Source organism: Onthophagus taurus, chromosome 7 (genome assembly GCF_036711975.1).
Source record: "Onthophagus taurus isolate NC chromosome 7, IU_Otau_3.0, whole genome shotgun sequence".
Lineage (NCBI taxonomy): Eukaryota > Metazoa > Arthropoda > Insecta > Coleoptera > Scarabaeidae > Onthophagus > Onthophagus taurus.
Genome location: NC_091972.1, coordinates 11,728,718 through 11,743,875, shown reverse-complemented (window position 1 = coordinate 11,743,875; position 15,158 = coordinate 11,728,718). Strand labels below are relative to the sequence as shown.

The following is a 15,158-nucleotide window of genomic DNA, read 5'->3' as shown; positions in this document are numbered from 1 at the left end:
CTGATTTAATATTTGAATTAATTTAAGGTCTTGTTTTAGGTAGATTTCTTTTGGATTAATAGAACACAAAAAGCTTTCGAGTGGTTCGTAAATTTATTATCCGAACTTGAAATTGGACAAGCCGAACTTGGCGAAGCTATGGAAAGATTTTTGGAAATGCATATGTACATTACGAGTGCTTTGCAAAAAAATGACATGAAAGCCGTTGGTTTGCAGTTAGCTTTAGATCTTTTACACGAAAAAGTAAAACAATTTCGAATGATTATAAATAAGGTTTTCTCAAATGTTTTTATTTCTTAATTTAGGAAAAACGTGATTTAATAACAGGTTTGAAAACGAGAACGAACGCTGGTCGTCCGAATTGGGATAAAATCTTCAACCAACTTTCAACCCAAAAAAAGGGGAAAGTAACAGTATTTTATTGTGGAAAACCAAATTTAGCGAGAATTTTAAGGATGAAGTGTGATGAGTACGGTTTTAATTTTAGAAAAGAGGTATTTTAACTTAATATTATAAAAAAGTAATAAGCATTGTACATTTGCATTTTTGCTTCGTAGTTTTTTGTATTTATTGTAAATATTTTTCGGTCGATGTGGGTTTCGCTCGCTTTTTGTAAATTTAATCTTTTGTAAAATAATTTCTCAAAAAATAAAAAAAAACAATATATTAGATCAATTAATTTATTTAACAAGTATTCTCAACAAAATCTTTTAACCAATTTTAATAATCAAACGAGGCGTATTGATTAATCCAACCTAAATAAGAACTAACTCTTGTATATACAGAAGGAAATCCAGCACTGCATGTGTTACTACCAAACGAAACTATCCCAATTTGTTTATTTCCATAAATTAAAGGCGAGCCACTATCACCATGACATGATCCAACGTTTAAATATCCATTTGTACAAATATTTGAGGATGTAACAGAAGGAAAATAGAATTTACAATTTGAATTTGGTAAAACTTGAGTGTTTAAATATCGCAATCTTGGTACTATTGATCCATTATCTCTCGTTTTGCCCCATCCTATTACGGTAACTTTTAAATTTTCATAAGAATATTTCGTGTCTTCCACTGTTGGTAAATTAATCGGTAAAACAGCTTCGTTGAAATCGATCGGTTTTGCAAGAAGTAAAAGAGCTATATCGTTAGATAACGTCTCGGTGTTATATTGATGATGATAAACATATCTTTTAGCGTATATTCTTTGTTGGGTGTTAACGTTCGAATTAAGATCGGTTGTTCCAACAACAACAAGGAGAGAAAATGTGCTACAAAGAAAATATAACAATCAAATCATTAAAATAGAATGAATAATTACTTCAAAACGCAATGTGCAGCTGTTAAAATATAATTTGTTGAAATAATCGATCCTCCACAAAAACTTGTTGTCCCGTCCTTAAAAGTTAGGTATAAAGCTGATTGAAATGGGAATAAATTACGAGAAGCTTCAAGTCCTCCTATAACTTTTAAATCTTTTCCTTTGAAATCAGAGTCGATTTCATTCGATTTTGAAAAATCAATCTAAAAATTAATGTTTTTAAGTTAAATTAGTAATATAAATTAAAGTACCTCGAAAGGATCAGGTAAAGAATCCGTTTTTAAATCAACAACAATCGCGGATACATTTTCTTCTGACCAAATTTGACCAATCTAAATTAAAAAAAATTATAAATAAATTTTGTAATCAACAAAATAACAAAAATTACCTTAATAAGAAGACAAATCAAGTATAATAAAAACATTTTTCGTTTTAATTATTTCGTTTTGGAGGATTTGGGGGAAACACAAGTCTTTTTGAATGTGAAGATTATTAGACACTGAATAGGTACATGTTAAAAAGTTTAATTTATAGCCGAAAAATCGGTGATAATAATGCAAATCTAGGCGATAATGCATGTAGATATTTTTTTATAATAGTCCATAACGAGCTTCGTTAACTTAACGATGCTTTTATGACAATCAATAAGTAAATACACGCTTCCTGTAAACAATGGTAAAAAAATCTAAATACATAAAATATGATTACATTTTTACGGGTGGTTCATTCATATTCAAAATATTAATTATGAATTGTTGCAAGTTACAGGTCATAATAAAATTATTATTTTGAATCTATATTGATCATATCGATAAAATTGTTTAAAATGAATTCAAATATGAGATATTGAGTGATTTTTTCCAATCAAGGCAGAAGTTGAGTTTAAGGAATAGTGTTTAGACCATTTAAAGCATCTTCTTCTAAAGATCTTGAGAAGTTAGGAAATGCCTTATGGTCTTAACTTCGATGAAAAGGAAACTCCTTGTGGTAGGAAGCGATTTTGTCACTTTTATGCTTTTATTTCTGATTTCACCGTCCATGAAAGCCTTCGAATCTACACCTAAAGACGTCAATGCTGACTTGTTACCACAATATTCAGATAGTGAGATGGTGAAAATCATTCGGAATGACCCCCATAATCGTCTTCCACTCGTATGGTATGGCTACGGAATTTAATAATCGGCTGCGACTTTAATATTAAGTCCGTTATGATTGTAGAACTCATTTGCGGGAGGAATGTGATGATTAAGATGCAGATATTGATTTAAATAGATGAAAAGTTCTTGATTTTTGTGCTGGTGTACAAAGTCTAGGAAGTAACAACCAAGAATGATGTTTTACACTGTTCAGAAGTAGATGAAAGTAACCTGTGTAGCGGATCATAGCAAAAATGGTGCAAACGACTAACACGACATGATTATTTTTCAAAATAACATTACCTATTATCTAATATGAACATCTATCTACATAATTTCTTCTTTTAATGGTGCTTCAGCTCGCTCCGAGCCTTGAGCTCCTTCAGTTTCTTTCCCCATCCATCCATGGGATCTCTGCCTTCTCTTTCTGGATCTTCTCGGTAGCCTGCGTTGGTCTACAATGTGTTAATTAATTATCGTACCCGACGTCATCATTGCAAGTATGCAACCAATATCGCGATTTGCGCATTACAATGCCAATACTGTGATATTGATTGCATACTTGCAATGATGACCCGACGTCATCATACGATAATTAATTAACACACTGTATTTTAGACTCGAGTACTCTTTAGGCGTTTTTAGTTGCCTAAGTCGTTTCCTATCGGAAGGCTATGGGTTTTTAACCTATAGTCTAACCCCCCAACCTGTAGTACCAGACACACTTCTGTAGGGGTTACCCTTTCTTAGCCGATTTGTTCCGGTTTTAAGGCGCCGGAAACTCGCCCTCATCCTCCTCCGTTAGGGTGCACGACGTGGACGAGGAGGTAGGATTTGTTGATGTGTCCTAACCTAGAGATCACCCTAGGTTGTCCTTGATCAACCATTTGCACGCCTCTATCTACATATACAAGCGCTTAACATCTATCTTGCTTCGGAACACGAATGTCTTCCAGTACATCAAAAAAACGTAATTGATAATTTGCAGGGTTTTCTGTTAGGGTTTTAACAAATTTAATTTTTAAAGTTGGTATGCAACCAATATGACTAATAGTAGTTAGTTGTAGTTTGTTTAGATGTCGCAATAATGATTAATTAAAATTTAAATAATCACATATTTTTGCTTTATAATCTACACATAAATCAATGAAAGAGTAAATACAATAAAATCATTTAAATGTAATTACGTTCAATTTTAATAATAAATTTAATTAATCTAAATTGTCGATACAAAAGGTAACTATCTGTCACAAATCAAAGTTAATTTTCATTGATAACAGTGAAAGTGAGGTTATGTTCAAATTTGTCCGTATGGCAACATTTTCGGAAAACGTGCTTAGTATTCCCGCAAAACTCGTCGAAAATATATGGAACGGGTAAGAACAACTTTAAATATCAACTTCGTATAAAAAATCATTACTTAATTTAAAAGAAAAATTTAAATTGTAATTTAAGATTTAATACGATGGCAAATGATAGTTTAAGCCCTCGAGTTTTAAAAAGAATCGGTACCCACGATGGTATTTTCCATTGCGACGAAGCTCTGGCTTGTTTTATGTTAAAACAACTACCTGAGTATGAAGATGCTGAAATTATACGAACTAGAGATCCAAATGTAAGTTTCTACAAAATGTTTTGGTTATTAAATTAATTTTTTGTATTTCTTAATAAGGTTTTGGGTACTTGTGATATTGTAGTGGATGTTGGTCATATCTATGACCCTAAATTAAAAAGGTTTGATCATCACCAAAGAGATTTTGAACACACATTATCCACAATACATCCAGAAATGATTAAAAATAAAACCATAACGTAAGTTTTTAGCACCTCTAAATATAATTCTTTATTGTTTTATTTTATACAAAAATAAATCATAATACTTTCTTTATAACATAAATTTACCAATAATCATTCCAAATATTGCAATGATAAAGCTAGTAAATAAATTGCGATATGAACAATTGCTCCAATTTGTTGCTTCCGTTTCAGTGTTGCTATTTGTTGTGTGGTGTTTATCAGCAGGATGTTTTGCACCTTTTGACTCCATTGCATCAGTATCAGCTTCCTGTTCTATTTCTCCATGATCTGTTACTTCAAGTTCAACTTCCATTGTTAACGTTAAATTTTATTTAAAATTAGTTTTAATAATCAATTACATATTTAGTGGCAACATTTTTTTTTAATGAAATTTAATTAATTTGACATTATTTTCATGTCAAATTTTCATTTCAGAACTACCAATTTAAAATGGCATAAAATCACCAATACAAATTTACTTTATTTTATATTTACAGAATGTTTATAGCTGTCTTAAGAGATGCATATATTATGAATCTTAAGTCTCAAACTAACAATATTACAAAACAAGAATAAAATCAAAGTGTGAAAGTAGTTGCCTATCCATGCGTGACGTCACGAAAGGGCCAATGAGCTGTAAACCTGTTCCTAGGATGTAGCAATCTTCTTAGATTCTACCGTCCTTGTATCAAACAACAATTTACGACTTTATTTATTTATTTATTGATGAATACAGAACGGGACAAACCCAATTATACTGTATCTATAATTTAAACAAAACCTAAACCTAAGGTCAAACTTAATCTTAACCTTCGAGCGGGCGCGCTCGATTTTGTAACACGAGCGGGCGCGCTGTGTATAAAATTTATAACACAGGTCCGTATCAATTTTCAAGCGGGCGCGCTCGATTTTATAACAAAAGCGGATGCGTGTTATAAATTTTATGACAACGGGTTCGCATTAATAAGTATTAGGTTATTAAAAAAACACACATTTTACTAGAGTAGAAGTATTTAATATGTATTAAACAACTGTAACATAAAATGAAATCAATGAAATGAATTCATTTTTAAAAATCAAAACATTAACAACTAATAAAAAAACAAATAAAATAATAAGTAAATATTAAAAAACAAATAAATTATTAAAAAACTCACGCATTTATATTTTACATCAAGGTTGTTGCGATTTTGTTAAATATTTTATGTTTTAATTTGAATCCGATTCATTTTTACATTCTAAACAAATTATATCTACCACGGAATGTTTCTTACAAGTGAATGAAAGACATTTGGAACATTTCATTGATGCTGTTGTGCGAATTTTCTGTTTTATACATGAAGGACAATGTCCACGTTTCGCTGAGGGTTGTTCGGTACTATCCTTTTCTACTATGGGTTGGGAGTAATGTCTTAAAAATATTGCTATATCGGCTGGTAGTGTTTTATTGGTTGATCTGTACTGTAACTGAGGTTTCATCAAACTAAATGATAGATTTTTTAAAAAAATTCTGCGAGAGTTTGCCACATTTGCTTGTGAAAACGAATATAAAACGTACGCATTTATACCAGCAATATTTAACAAATTAAAAAAGATCACACATGGCCATCTTTTAGTAATGCGAGTTACCGTGTAAGTGGCACACAATTTATCCACTGTGTCAACTCCACCTTTTGTTGAATTATAATCTATGATTATATCTGGTTTATTTGTAGCTGTATTAATTTTATCATCATCGTGCATAGTGGAAAGTAAAATAACGGCTTTATTTTTGCGTGGAACATAAGATGTCAACATTTTATTTTTTTGAAATCCAAATAACGTCGATGAAACGACGCGAGTTTTATTTGGTAAAAATGCTGATGGGATTTCTCGTTTATTCTTTTTTATTGTTCCAGTCAGTGTTAATTTCTTCTGTAGTAAATAATCTGCTAGAGCTACGCTGGTATAGTAACGTTTCTGTTTGAATCTTCTATTGGTTTTACCAATCGCTTTACAATATCCATCGGTTTGTTAGATAACATATACGGACCATCTGGTTGCTTGCCGCAATAAATTTCTAAGTTGTACGTATAAAAAGTTTTCGCGTCGCAAAGTGCATACATTTTTATCCCATATTTGGCGGGTTTGCTTGGAATATACTGTATCCATGCACATCTACCTCGGAAAGGATGCAACATTTCGTCTATTGTGACGAATTCACCTAACTTGAAACAAGCTTGGCTGTTTTCTAGAAATTTCTCGAAGAAACACCGAATAGCTGCCAATTTGTCAGTTTTACGCCTATCGATTCTTGTAACTTTATCATCAAAGCGGAGAGATCGAGTTAAAAACAAAAATCGTTTGTAGCTCATCACTGCTCTAACCATTTGAATACCTGTTCCATCGGTGCTCCAAATTTCTTTTACATTGGCAAAATGTGACTTTTTAATTCCTATTAAGAAAAGTATACCCAAATAAGCCAATAATTCGTTTATGTTGGTATCTTTGATATCTCTGCTTCGTGTGTAATCACGATTTGATCTCAGAGATTCTATATAAGTATTTGTATGTGCCACGATATTTTCAAGCATTATAGTATCGATAATTTTTTGAAATAGTTCTAATTCACTTACATTTTTTACACCACAAGTAGGACCTGAAACTTCTTTTATTATGTTAATATTTTTAGTTCGACTTGATTTTGCGTATTTTGTTCTTTTCCACATGCTGACATTGTCTTTTCCAACATAAAAATCTTCAATACATGTCTCAATGCTTTCTTCATCCTCTCCAGAAGAATTATCCTCTTCAGATGCGCTGTCAAAATTATTTACTTCAATTTCTTCATCACTCAAATCACTTCCGGCTTCACTATCTTCTTCTTCTTTTTGCGGTTTATCAAATAGTCCTTGAATGTTGTTTTCAATGTCACTTTTAGATAATATTTCTTGTGCTGCCATCATTTATCTATTATATTTTAACACACTCAATATTTTTTTCAACAGAAAAACTTTTGAATAGAAAGACTTCTTTTCGCTCCAACGACACTTTACACAATGACTATAACGTAGATCTCTAAACTTATACATTGACAACCGTATTCTAAATATACCCCGAAATCCTCCAAATTACCTACTCATAAAAACTAATCGGAAATAACTCGTAAAAAATAAATACGGCCTGTGCAAACAAACCCTCATGGCGTTTTAAAATTTAGTTTCCGGTCCCAACAGACCTCTTATTTACACGCAAAAAACCTTTGAATATATTGAATTTTTATACAAACTAACGAAAAAATTGAAAAGATTGAAATATTGAAAAGATGAAGCAAAAAATTCCGATTCCGACAAAACTTTCATTACGGACCTGTATTTTTCTAAAGTCTGCAAACAACCCGAAAACTTTCACATATGACTCGAAACGTGTTTATAATACATTTACACCATAAATTCATCCCATAATATAAATACGGCCTTATCAATCAGCAATTAATGTGTAAATTTCTTATCTTTTACACCTTTTTTTGCCATAAAAACGACGACAATAGTTTTTTTTTTTTTATTTTCTCATCGTAATGTTCAAAATACATGGTTACACGAATACATTAGCGTTAAATCGTTTCAAATGCATTATATAAGGAAATATATTAAAAAAACGAAGATTGTGATAAATTTTATAACAGCGCGCCCGCTCGAAGGTTAAAGGAACACGAACATATTAACAAATTAGCGCTTTTATAACAACTCGCTCGACGAGATCAACACAGTATGCTGAAAGAACCTTGCCATTCTTCAGCAGAGGACTGAAAGGCATTGGAACGTACTGTTGGGATAAAAAACATAAAATTAAAACGCAAAAGTCTTGGTGGCACGTGCAAACCAACTCGGTAGTCGTATTCATTGTTAATTATCTTACAGAAACATACTATTTAAATCTGCCGTTTTCTTACTATACCTACTAATATTTGGTGGCATAGGTTGGCAACGCTGTATAAGTCACTCCTGACATTTTATAAAAGTTACGGATTAACAACTAGGTAATCTGCGTTAAAATCGGAGACATGGCGAATGAAACTGATGGACTAAGCCTGGAGCTCAACCGTTCAGCGTAGTGTTTTGAGGGTTCTTATTTTGGGAGACGTAAAGTTGCTCATCCTTAGCTTTAGCATTCCGGCTATATTCTATCCAAGAAGCAGTAGCTGCGAAATCTACAACGTGAAAAATTGCCGTCTTAGCTCACATTACTGCCGACTACTTATCTCATATTTGCCGAGAATCTGAAAGATTCAAACAAGAAAAAAATTGCACTGAAACAATAGAGTACCAGTAACAGGTATTTAAAAGAGTAATACATGAAGTGCAAGAAGAGGACTCAGGTGTAGAGAGCAAAATAAAAATGGATGATTGCAAAATCCTAACTTGGATGGTGGAAAGAAGAAAATGCACAAAGACAACAAGAAATACATAGAAATCCACAAAAGGATTACAAAATCTGCCAAAACTCAAATAATTACAACATAAATATGATCATAATAATTTTTTTCAAACGTTTTTCATTGTAATGTCTTAGCAACCTGAGATTTGTTTTATTTTCATGAAATTATTTATGAGATTTGGATTGTATGTTTTACCGTTTTGAATATGACGGTCTACTAAAGAAGGGCAAGATCTGAAATCAGGTTTAGACAAATAAATAAATAAATTGGTCACCTCAGTATAAATCGTTTTTAAATGGTTGTTTCAGTTAAATAGCTTTTTCCTAGTCAGATACTATCTGTCCAGGCAAATAGTTTTATTCCATTTATTTCAGTCTAAATTCTACTTTGCTAGGCAAATAGCATATGGCTAAAATATTTTCAGGCAAATAGCTCTTTAAACCAACCCAACCCCAAGAATGCTTTATTTTTTGAAGAGGCCTGCACTTCACAGTCACTGTTTTCTGGACAAAGGATATCAAAATGCCAGTGCCAGCCTTCGAAATTTCAGTGCAGTATAAAAAAATAAGATGATGTGCAATAATAGATGCCATTCCAGCAACAATTGTCAAAACAAGTAAATTTTTGTATTTAGTATTTAAGTCTTCAAGAAATAAATCGTTTATTTGTATTTTTATTAAACTTAATAAAAGTATATGAAACTGTTATGCATATATTGCATTGTTGTATCCAAAAAAATAGTATTTGCCTAAAACAAGCTTAGACAGATACTATTTCTCTTGTCCAACAGTATTTGCCTAGACGTTTAATTATAAAACTGTAACGAACTACTGTTTACCTAGGCAGACAGTATCTGACTAGGCAAAATCTATTTACCTGAAATGACCATTTGCCTGCGACATATACTTTATTTAATGATTACATGGTGAAAATGGATAGAAACAATTTCAATAATAAATATGATCGTTTCAACATGCACAAAAGAATAAAAAAATAACTCTAACTAAACCAAACATTCTGGAACAGGAAGACCAACCAATGGTAATTCTTATATCAGAGGTGAAATATGAATTAAAGCTGTCAAAGAACGTATCTCAATGTGACGATTTCTAGTCTACGTAGTTGCCACTCACTTGTATATTGTCTCTGAATGTTTTATTGTTGGCACACCTAATAGTCCAATAATCTTGCTACTCAACAAAAAAGTTGTATTTCTGAAACAGTGGTGTTAACAGAATTTTGCATTAATAATTATAATAATAATAAGCAATGAACAATGACAATAAAAATTGCGCGATGGACGCAGTATTTGCACAAAGAACCATGTTTGCAATGAATTCAGCATTGAAGTATCACTCAATACATTGCATTCAATATATTATTCCAGCGAGTTCGAAAACGATTGGCGATTACCAGTGGCAAAAGTGAGCCCCTTTGTATTGATCGTAGAATTCTCCCTTCCAGCTAAAATATGTCGATGATAAGCAGTACTCCACTAGCACTGAAATGTACTTCAGTAAACCTTCCGGATTGAGGTTCTGGCGAAGACCATCCATAGTATCTTTGAGTGGTACTTTGCTAACTGGAGGTTTCACTTCAAAACTACCTTAGGGATGTAACTTCATTGTTTTGATTGATTTCACAAAATGCATACAATCTCTGACTTATGATTTTGTTTTACTTGTAGGAGACAGAATCTTGGCCAAAGGCTTCGCCAACTAGTAAGTAGGAGAATTTATGACACTAACAATAACAACTCTGTTGTTTTGCTGTAATTTCTGTAGATTTCACCAATTCTTTCATTTTTCTTATAATCTTCTCCGTTGGGTTGGGTTGATTTTCTTATAGGTGAGGTTAAGAGGCTCGTCATCTTGTCGTCGTATTCCTTCGTTGTCCATACCGCCGTGGCATTCCTTTTGTTTGCTCTAAGACTATGATGTCTATTTTTTCTCTGATCGACCGTGGTTCCGTGTTTGATTTTGGTGGCTTCGCTGATTTAAGTACTCTTGCTACATTTTATCGAATTTCCTCTGCTTTTATCGCAAATATTCTGCAAATAGCTTCCACTTCGCAGATGATTTCTTTTTCGGAACCCTCTTGAAGCAATTGCGTAATTCAAGCCTTTGGCGACCATTTCTCTTCTTTCCTGTAGCGTCATTAAAAATTCCACAATTTAAATAGTAATCTTTACATTTTCCAAGGTGTATTATCTTCTTGTGGTTTCTTCATTTGTTGGTCCAAATCTTACAACTAACTTTCCATATTCTAAGCGTATCATCTGCAATGTTTGGATTAGGTTTGGACACTGTTAATTAATATTTTATCATAAATTTATAGATTGAGTTCAGCCGGATTAATTTATGCACATTATGGTATGGAAATTTTATCCGAAATTTTTAAAAATATCGATTTTGTTGCAACAACGGAATGTTTAAAATGTCTTTATTTGGGTGTCTACGATGGGTTTATTGAGGAAATAGACGCAATAGATAATGGAGTTCCTTTGGTTGATGGCATTACACCTTATAAAATAAGTACTCATTTAAGTGCGCGAGTTAGTAAATTAAATCCCGCATGGAATTCAACATCACAAGAAAAGTCGGATGAACTATTTTTAAAAGCAATGGCCTTAACGGGTAGAGAATTTATTGAAAAAGTGGTTGAGTTAGCTACAATTTGGTGGCCAGGACGGGAAATTGTTAAAACAGCAATTTTAAACCGATTTAATTATCATACTAGTGGAGAAGTTATAAAATTAGAAAGAAGGTGCCCTTGGCAAATGCACTTGTTGGCTTTGGAAAAAGAAATGGGAATCGATGGCGAAATTAAGTTTGTTATTTTCGAGGATGCATCTGGATCGTGGCGAATTCAAGCAATTCCCATTGCACCAGATAGCTTTATTTGCAGGTATTTTACTTATTCCACCCTTTTTAGCCTTAAAATTAATTAATTTCTTTTCTAGGTTATTTTTACATTTAGATTGGAGAGGATTACGAGATGAACAACTTTCGAAAGTAGCGAATATTGATGGGTGTATTTTTGTTCATTCCAGTGGATTTATAGGTGGGAATAATACGGAAGATGGTGCGTTAAAAATGGGTATTGCTACAATAAAAGCCGGATTCTATCCTATTTAGCAACAAAGACAATTCGAAACAGATCTGAAATAAATAACAAATTAATTTAAGTACCAAATAGACAATATTGTAGCTTTTTTAGGATTGTTTAGTTTTTAATCGAAAGAAAATGAAACGTCTTTACATCTAAGACTTTTATTGAAATTTAGACAAAATTTTTATTATTTTTTTTTTTTTGGGTTGACCTAAAATTTTTTAAATTAGCCGAAAAAAATTACCGTACAAAAAAAAAGATTTGAAACTTTCAAAAAGAAGCTTAGATTTAAATTATACCTTAAAATGATTTGATAAAAGTTTTTTAAGACATAAAGATGTTTCAAAAACTTTTAAAAAATCATGTTGTAATATTTCTTTTAATAGACTTAAAAATAAATTCGTTGTTTTCTTTTTTCATTCATTAACTACATGATGACCAAATTATGTTCATAGTGCATTCCACAATTTTACTCATTTTCCTAAATGGCATGTAAACCATTAAAGGAATAGCGATACATTGTAACTCCCTGAAAACTTCTAAAGCCAACAAGAACAATCCTGTTGCGCAAATAATATCCCTTCTATATGTTGATTTAGAAAATTGATTTGACAACCAACTTATAAATCCCCACAAAGACTTTGAATGTCGTTCTTGTGCAGGTCTGGCCGGTTCTGCATTCTCTGATGTATCATCTTGTGTCGGTTCTGCATCCTCAGTTTCTTGTTCTTGTTCTGGCTCTTGTTCTGCATCTGTTGGTTCTTCTTCATCTGCCATACTTGGGATTTTATCTCAAAATTTATTGATTACTTCAAATTTTGATTTTTTATAATAAAAATATCAGTTTAAAATGAATTTGGTAACTAGGTTACAAACATTTTAGAAATAATTTTGTATCGTATTTTTATAAATCTTATCCATTACATCAGGTGGGTAATGCGGATAAGTTTGAATTGGTAAAATTCCCGCTACCTCGGAAAGTTTGATGATGAGCTATAACTTTGACATCATTGGATCATCTTCCTCAGCCTGTATTCAACCACTGCTGGACATAGGCCTCTTTCAGATGTCTCTCTGTTCTTTCCACCTCTTTTGCGATCTTCCCGCACCTCTTCTAGATGGTCGTGGTTTTCAAAATGTTAGTCTTTGTGTCCTTTTTTCTGTTCCCATTCCCACTTCAGCTTGACTCGACTTATAACATCTTTTTGTTCTTCTGCGAATGTTGCTATTTTGAATCTTGTCTCTCAGAGTGACTCTTAGCATTGCTCGTTCCATCGCTTTTTGGGTTACTAAGTATTTCTGTAATTTTCCTTGTCAAGGTTGTTTTCGGTATTTCTTTGTTTTTCAGTACAAAACTGAGTTTTCCAAATGGTGCCCATGGTAGTTGAATCCGTTTGACCAAAATACATGTACTGGCTTACCAGTAGAACCAAAGATAACGAAAACAAAGGATGTAAATGGGAATATAACCAGAGGAAGAAAACGAATTGTAAAAGAAAACCAAACATTCTATGAAAAGCTCTGCCATACCAAAACCGGAAACTGCGACTAGAAAGATTCTAAACGTTAGCACAGAGAATATCTTTGTGGAAATTGCATTGCAGATTTTCGTGATACAATTGCAACATTTTCAAAACATTAAAAATATATCCGTAATATATCATACGCTTTTTCTGCGTTAGTAAATAACAGGTTTACAGTTACCATGGTAATTGGATCCGATTGAAGGCACACAAATTATTAACAATTTCTTCTTTATCTTCTCAAAGAAATCAACTGGAAAATTAAAATTGTTTAAAACATATAAACTGCCTGAAATGTAATGTAAAATTGCGTGGGTTCGTTTATTATTCTCCATTGTTTCTTTCGTACGATTAAATTTGTTCAATTATCCCAATCAAAACGATCCCACCAAATGAAGCAGTTTTTCGTTCCAATCCAATCATGAAAAACTTACTATGGATTTTATTTGTGATGGATTTATTTAATTCTTGTAAGTTATAAATTAATTATTTTACTAAACCAAAATTTTATAAATTTTTTAAGGTTGGACATTTTTCGATTTGGAACTACACAAAAACTATCCCAATCTTCCAAAAAACTGTGGTAGTTCACAAGCAGATCGAATAATTGGTGGTGAAAAAGCTCGTTTAGGACAATATCCTTGGTTAGCAAGAATTGGTTATTCAATGCCCGGATGCACAAAAGCGGTTTTGTATCGATGCGGCGGTTTTTTAATAAACGAATGGTACGTTGGAACGGCAGCCCATTGCGTTACTGATTTACCAACGATCGTTTGTCCAAAAGATAATCACACTGTTAAATTCAAATTGTAATTGAATTATTTCTGTTTAAAAAAGCAACCCAAATAATTTTTTTAATTACATTTTTGATTATTAAAGAACGAGTATTCAACTTGGAGAACACGTAGTAAGCACACCAATCGATTGTGAAAATGGCGAATGCGCTGAAGAGGTACAAGAATTTCAGCCCGCTGAAATTAATTTTCATTTTATGTATAATAATCCAAAATATGCGAATGATATAGCTTTAATTAAACTTAATAAACCAGCAAATCTTTCACGTAAGACACATACATAAACAACAATTAATTTTGCTATGAACACAATTGTTTTAGCTTGGGTTCAACCGATTTGTTTGCCACAATTAGAGCAATTAAATTCTGATTATATTGGTCAATGGGGAGAAGTGGCCGGTTGGGGAACGTTCGATGTTGATAATCCAAACACAAGCGATGAACTTTTATATGTTAGCGTGCCAATTTTGAGGATGAGATCATGTAAATCCGCTTATAAAAAAGATTTTGAAATGACGGGAATTCGCCAGTTGTGCGCAGGCGGGGAAGGCGGTAAAGATTCGTGTGGCGGCGATTCCGGAGGACCGTTAATGCACGTTGAAAGTCACGGCGATAGCCCTCCCAAATATTTTGCAATAGGTGTTGTATCATTCGGAGCTAAGAAGTGTGGAGATTTAAATAAACCGGCTATTTATACAAATATTGCTCATTATATGAATTGGATTTTAGATCATTTGGAACAATAAATTTAAAAAGAAAATGGATCATACTTAATTTTCTTGCATTTTTTATATAAATAAAGTACTAAACATAACACTCGTATATAAAAGTTTGCAAAAGTGTTTCTCCAGTTTCGGTGTTCCAAAATCATCCTCAAGAAATGCGTTAGTAAAACAACCATACACTTTTCAAACAATTACTCGTTCCCTGAGGATGATGTTATAACACTGAAACCTATAAAAATAGAAATATTTGCCTTCTTTTTACAGCTCAATCTGAATCGAACGTTTTGAATTGCTTTGATTCACCCTCATGCCACCGGCAGAGTTCAGAATGA

At 32.5% G+C, this 15,158-nt stretch overlaps 4 protein-coding genes across 6 annotated transcripts in view; 3 read left to right on the top strand and 1 right to left on the bottom strand.

The window, feature by feature from the left end:
• The window catches only part of LOC111420880 (NADPH oxidase), a 30,314-nt gene extending 29,645 nt beyond the window's left edge, over positions 1-669 (top strand). For all 3 annotated transcript variants that reach the window (XM_023053931.2, XM_023053930.2, XM_023053929.2), the window contains 2 exons: positions 40-243; positions 306-669. In XM_023053931.2, coding sequence (XP_022909699.2) covers positions 40-243; positions 306-503 — 402 coding nt within the window. In that variant the 3' untranslated portion in view covers positions 504-669. The remainder of the gene's footprint in view (positions 1-39; positions 244-305) is intronic.
• Positions 670-679: 10 nt separating this feature from the next.
• LOC111420973 (chymotrypsin-2-like) lies at positions 680-3,541 on the bottom strand. The gene is made up of 4 exons (XM_023054075.2): positions 1,712-3,541; positions 1,575-1,655; positions 1,324-1,526; positions 680-1,273 (listed from the first exon to the last, which is right to left on the bottom strand). The coding sequence occupies exons 1-4, from the start codon at positions 1,745-1,747 to the stop codon at positions 721-723; spliced, it is 873 nt and encodes a 290-aa protein (XP_022909843.1). The 5' UTR covers positions 1,748-3,541; the 3' UTR covers positions 680-720.
• Positions 3,542-3,709: 168 nt separating this feature from the next.
• Positions 3,710-12,183, top strand: LOC111420884 (MYG1 protein C27H6.8). The gene is made up of 5 exons (XM_023053935.2): positions 3,710-3,835; positions 3,915-4,074; positions 4,132-4,271; positions 11,011-11,580; positions 11,636-12,183. Exons 1-5 carry the CDS (start codon positions 3,753-3,755, stop codon positions 11,808-11,810), a joined length of 1,128 nt encoding a protein of 375 aa, XP_022909703.2. The 5' UTR covers positions 3,710-3,752; the 3' UTR covers positions 11,811-12,183.
• Positions 12,184-13,645: 1,462 nt separating this feature from the next.
• LOC111420972 (CLIP domain-containing serine protease HP8-like) lies at positions 13,646-14,885 on the top strand. The gene is made up of 4 exons (XM_023054074.2): positions 13,646-13,777; positions 13,831-14,116; positions 14,187-14,368; positions 14,423-14,885. The coding sequence occupies exons 1-4, from the start codon at positions 13,729-13,731 to the stop codon at positions 14,845-14,847; spliced, it is 942 nt and encodes a 313-aa protein (XP_022909842.2). The 5' UTR covers positions 13,646-13,728; the 3' UTR covers positions 14,848-14,885.
• The last annotated feature ends 273 nt before the right edge of the window (positions 14,886-15,158 follow it).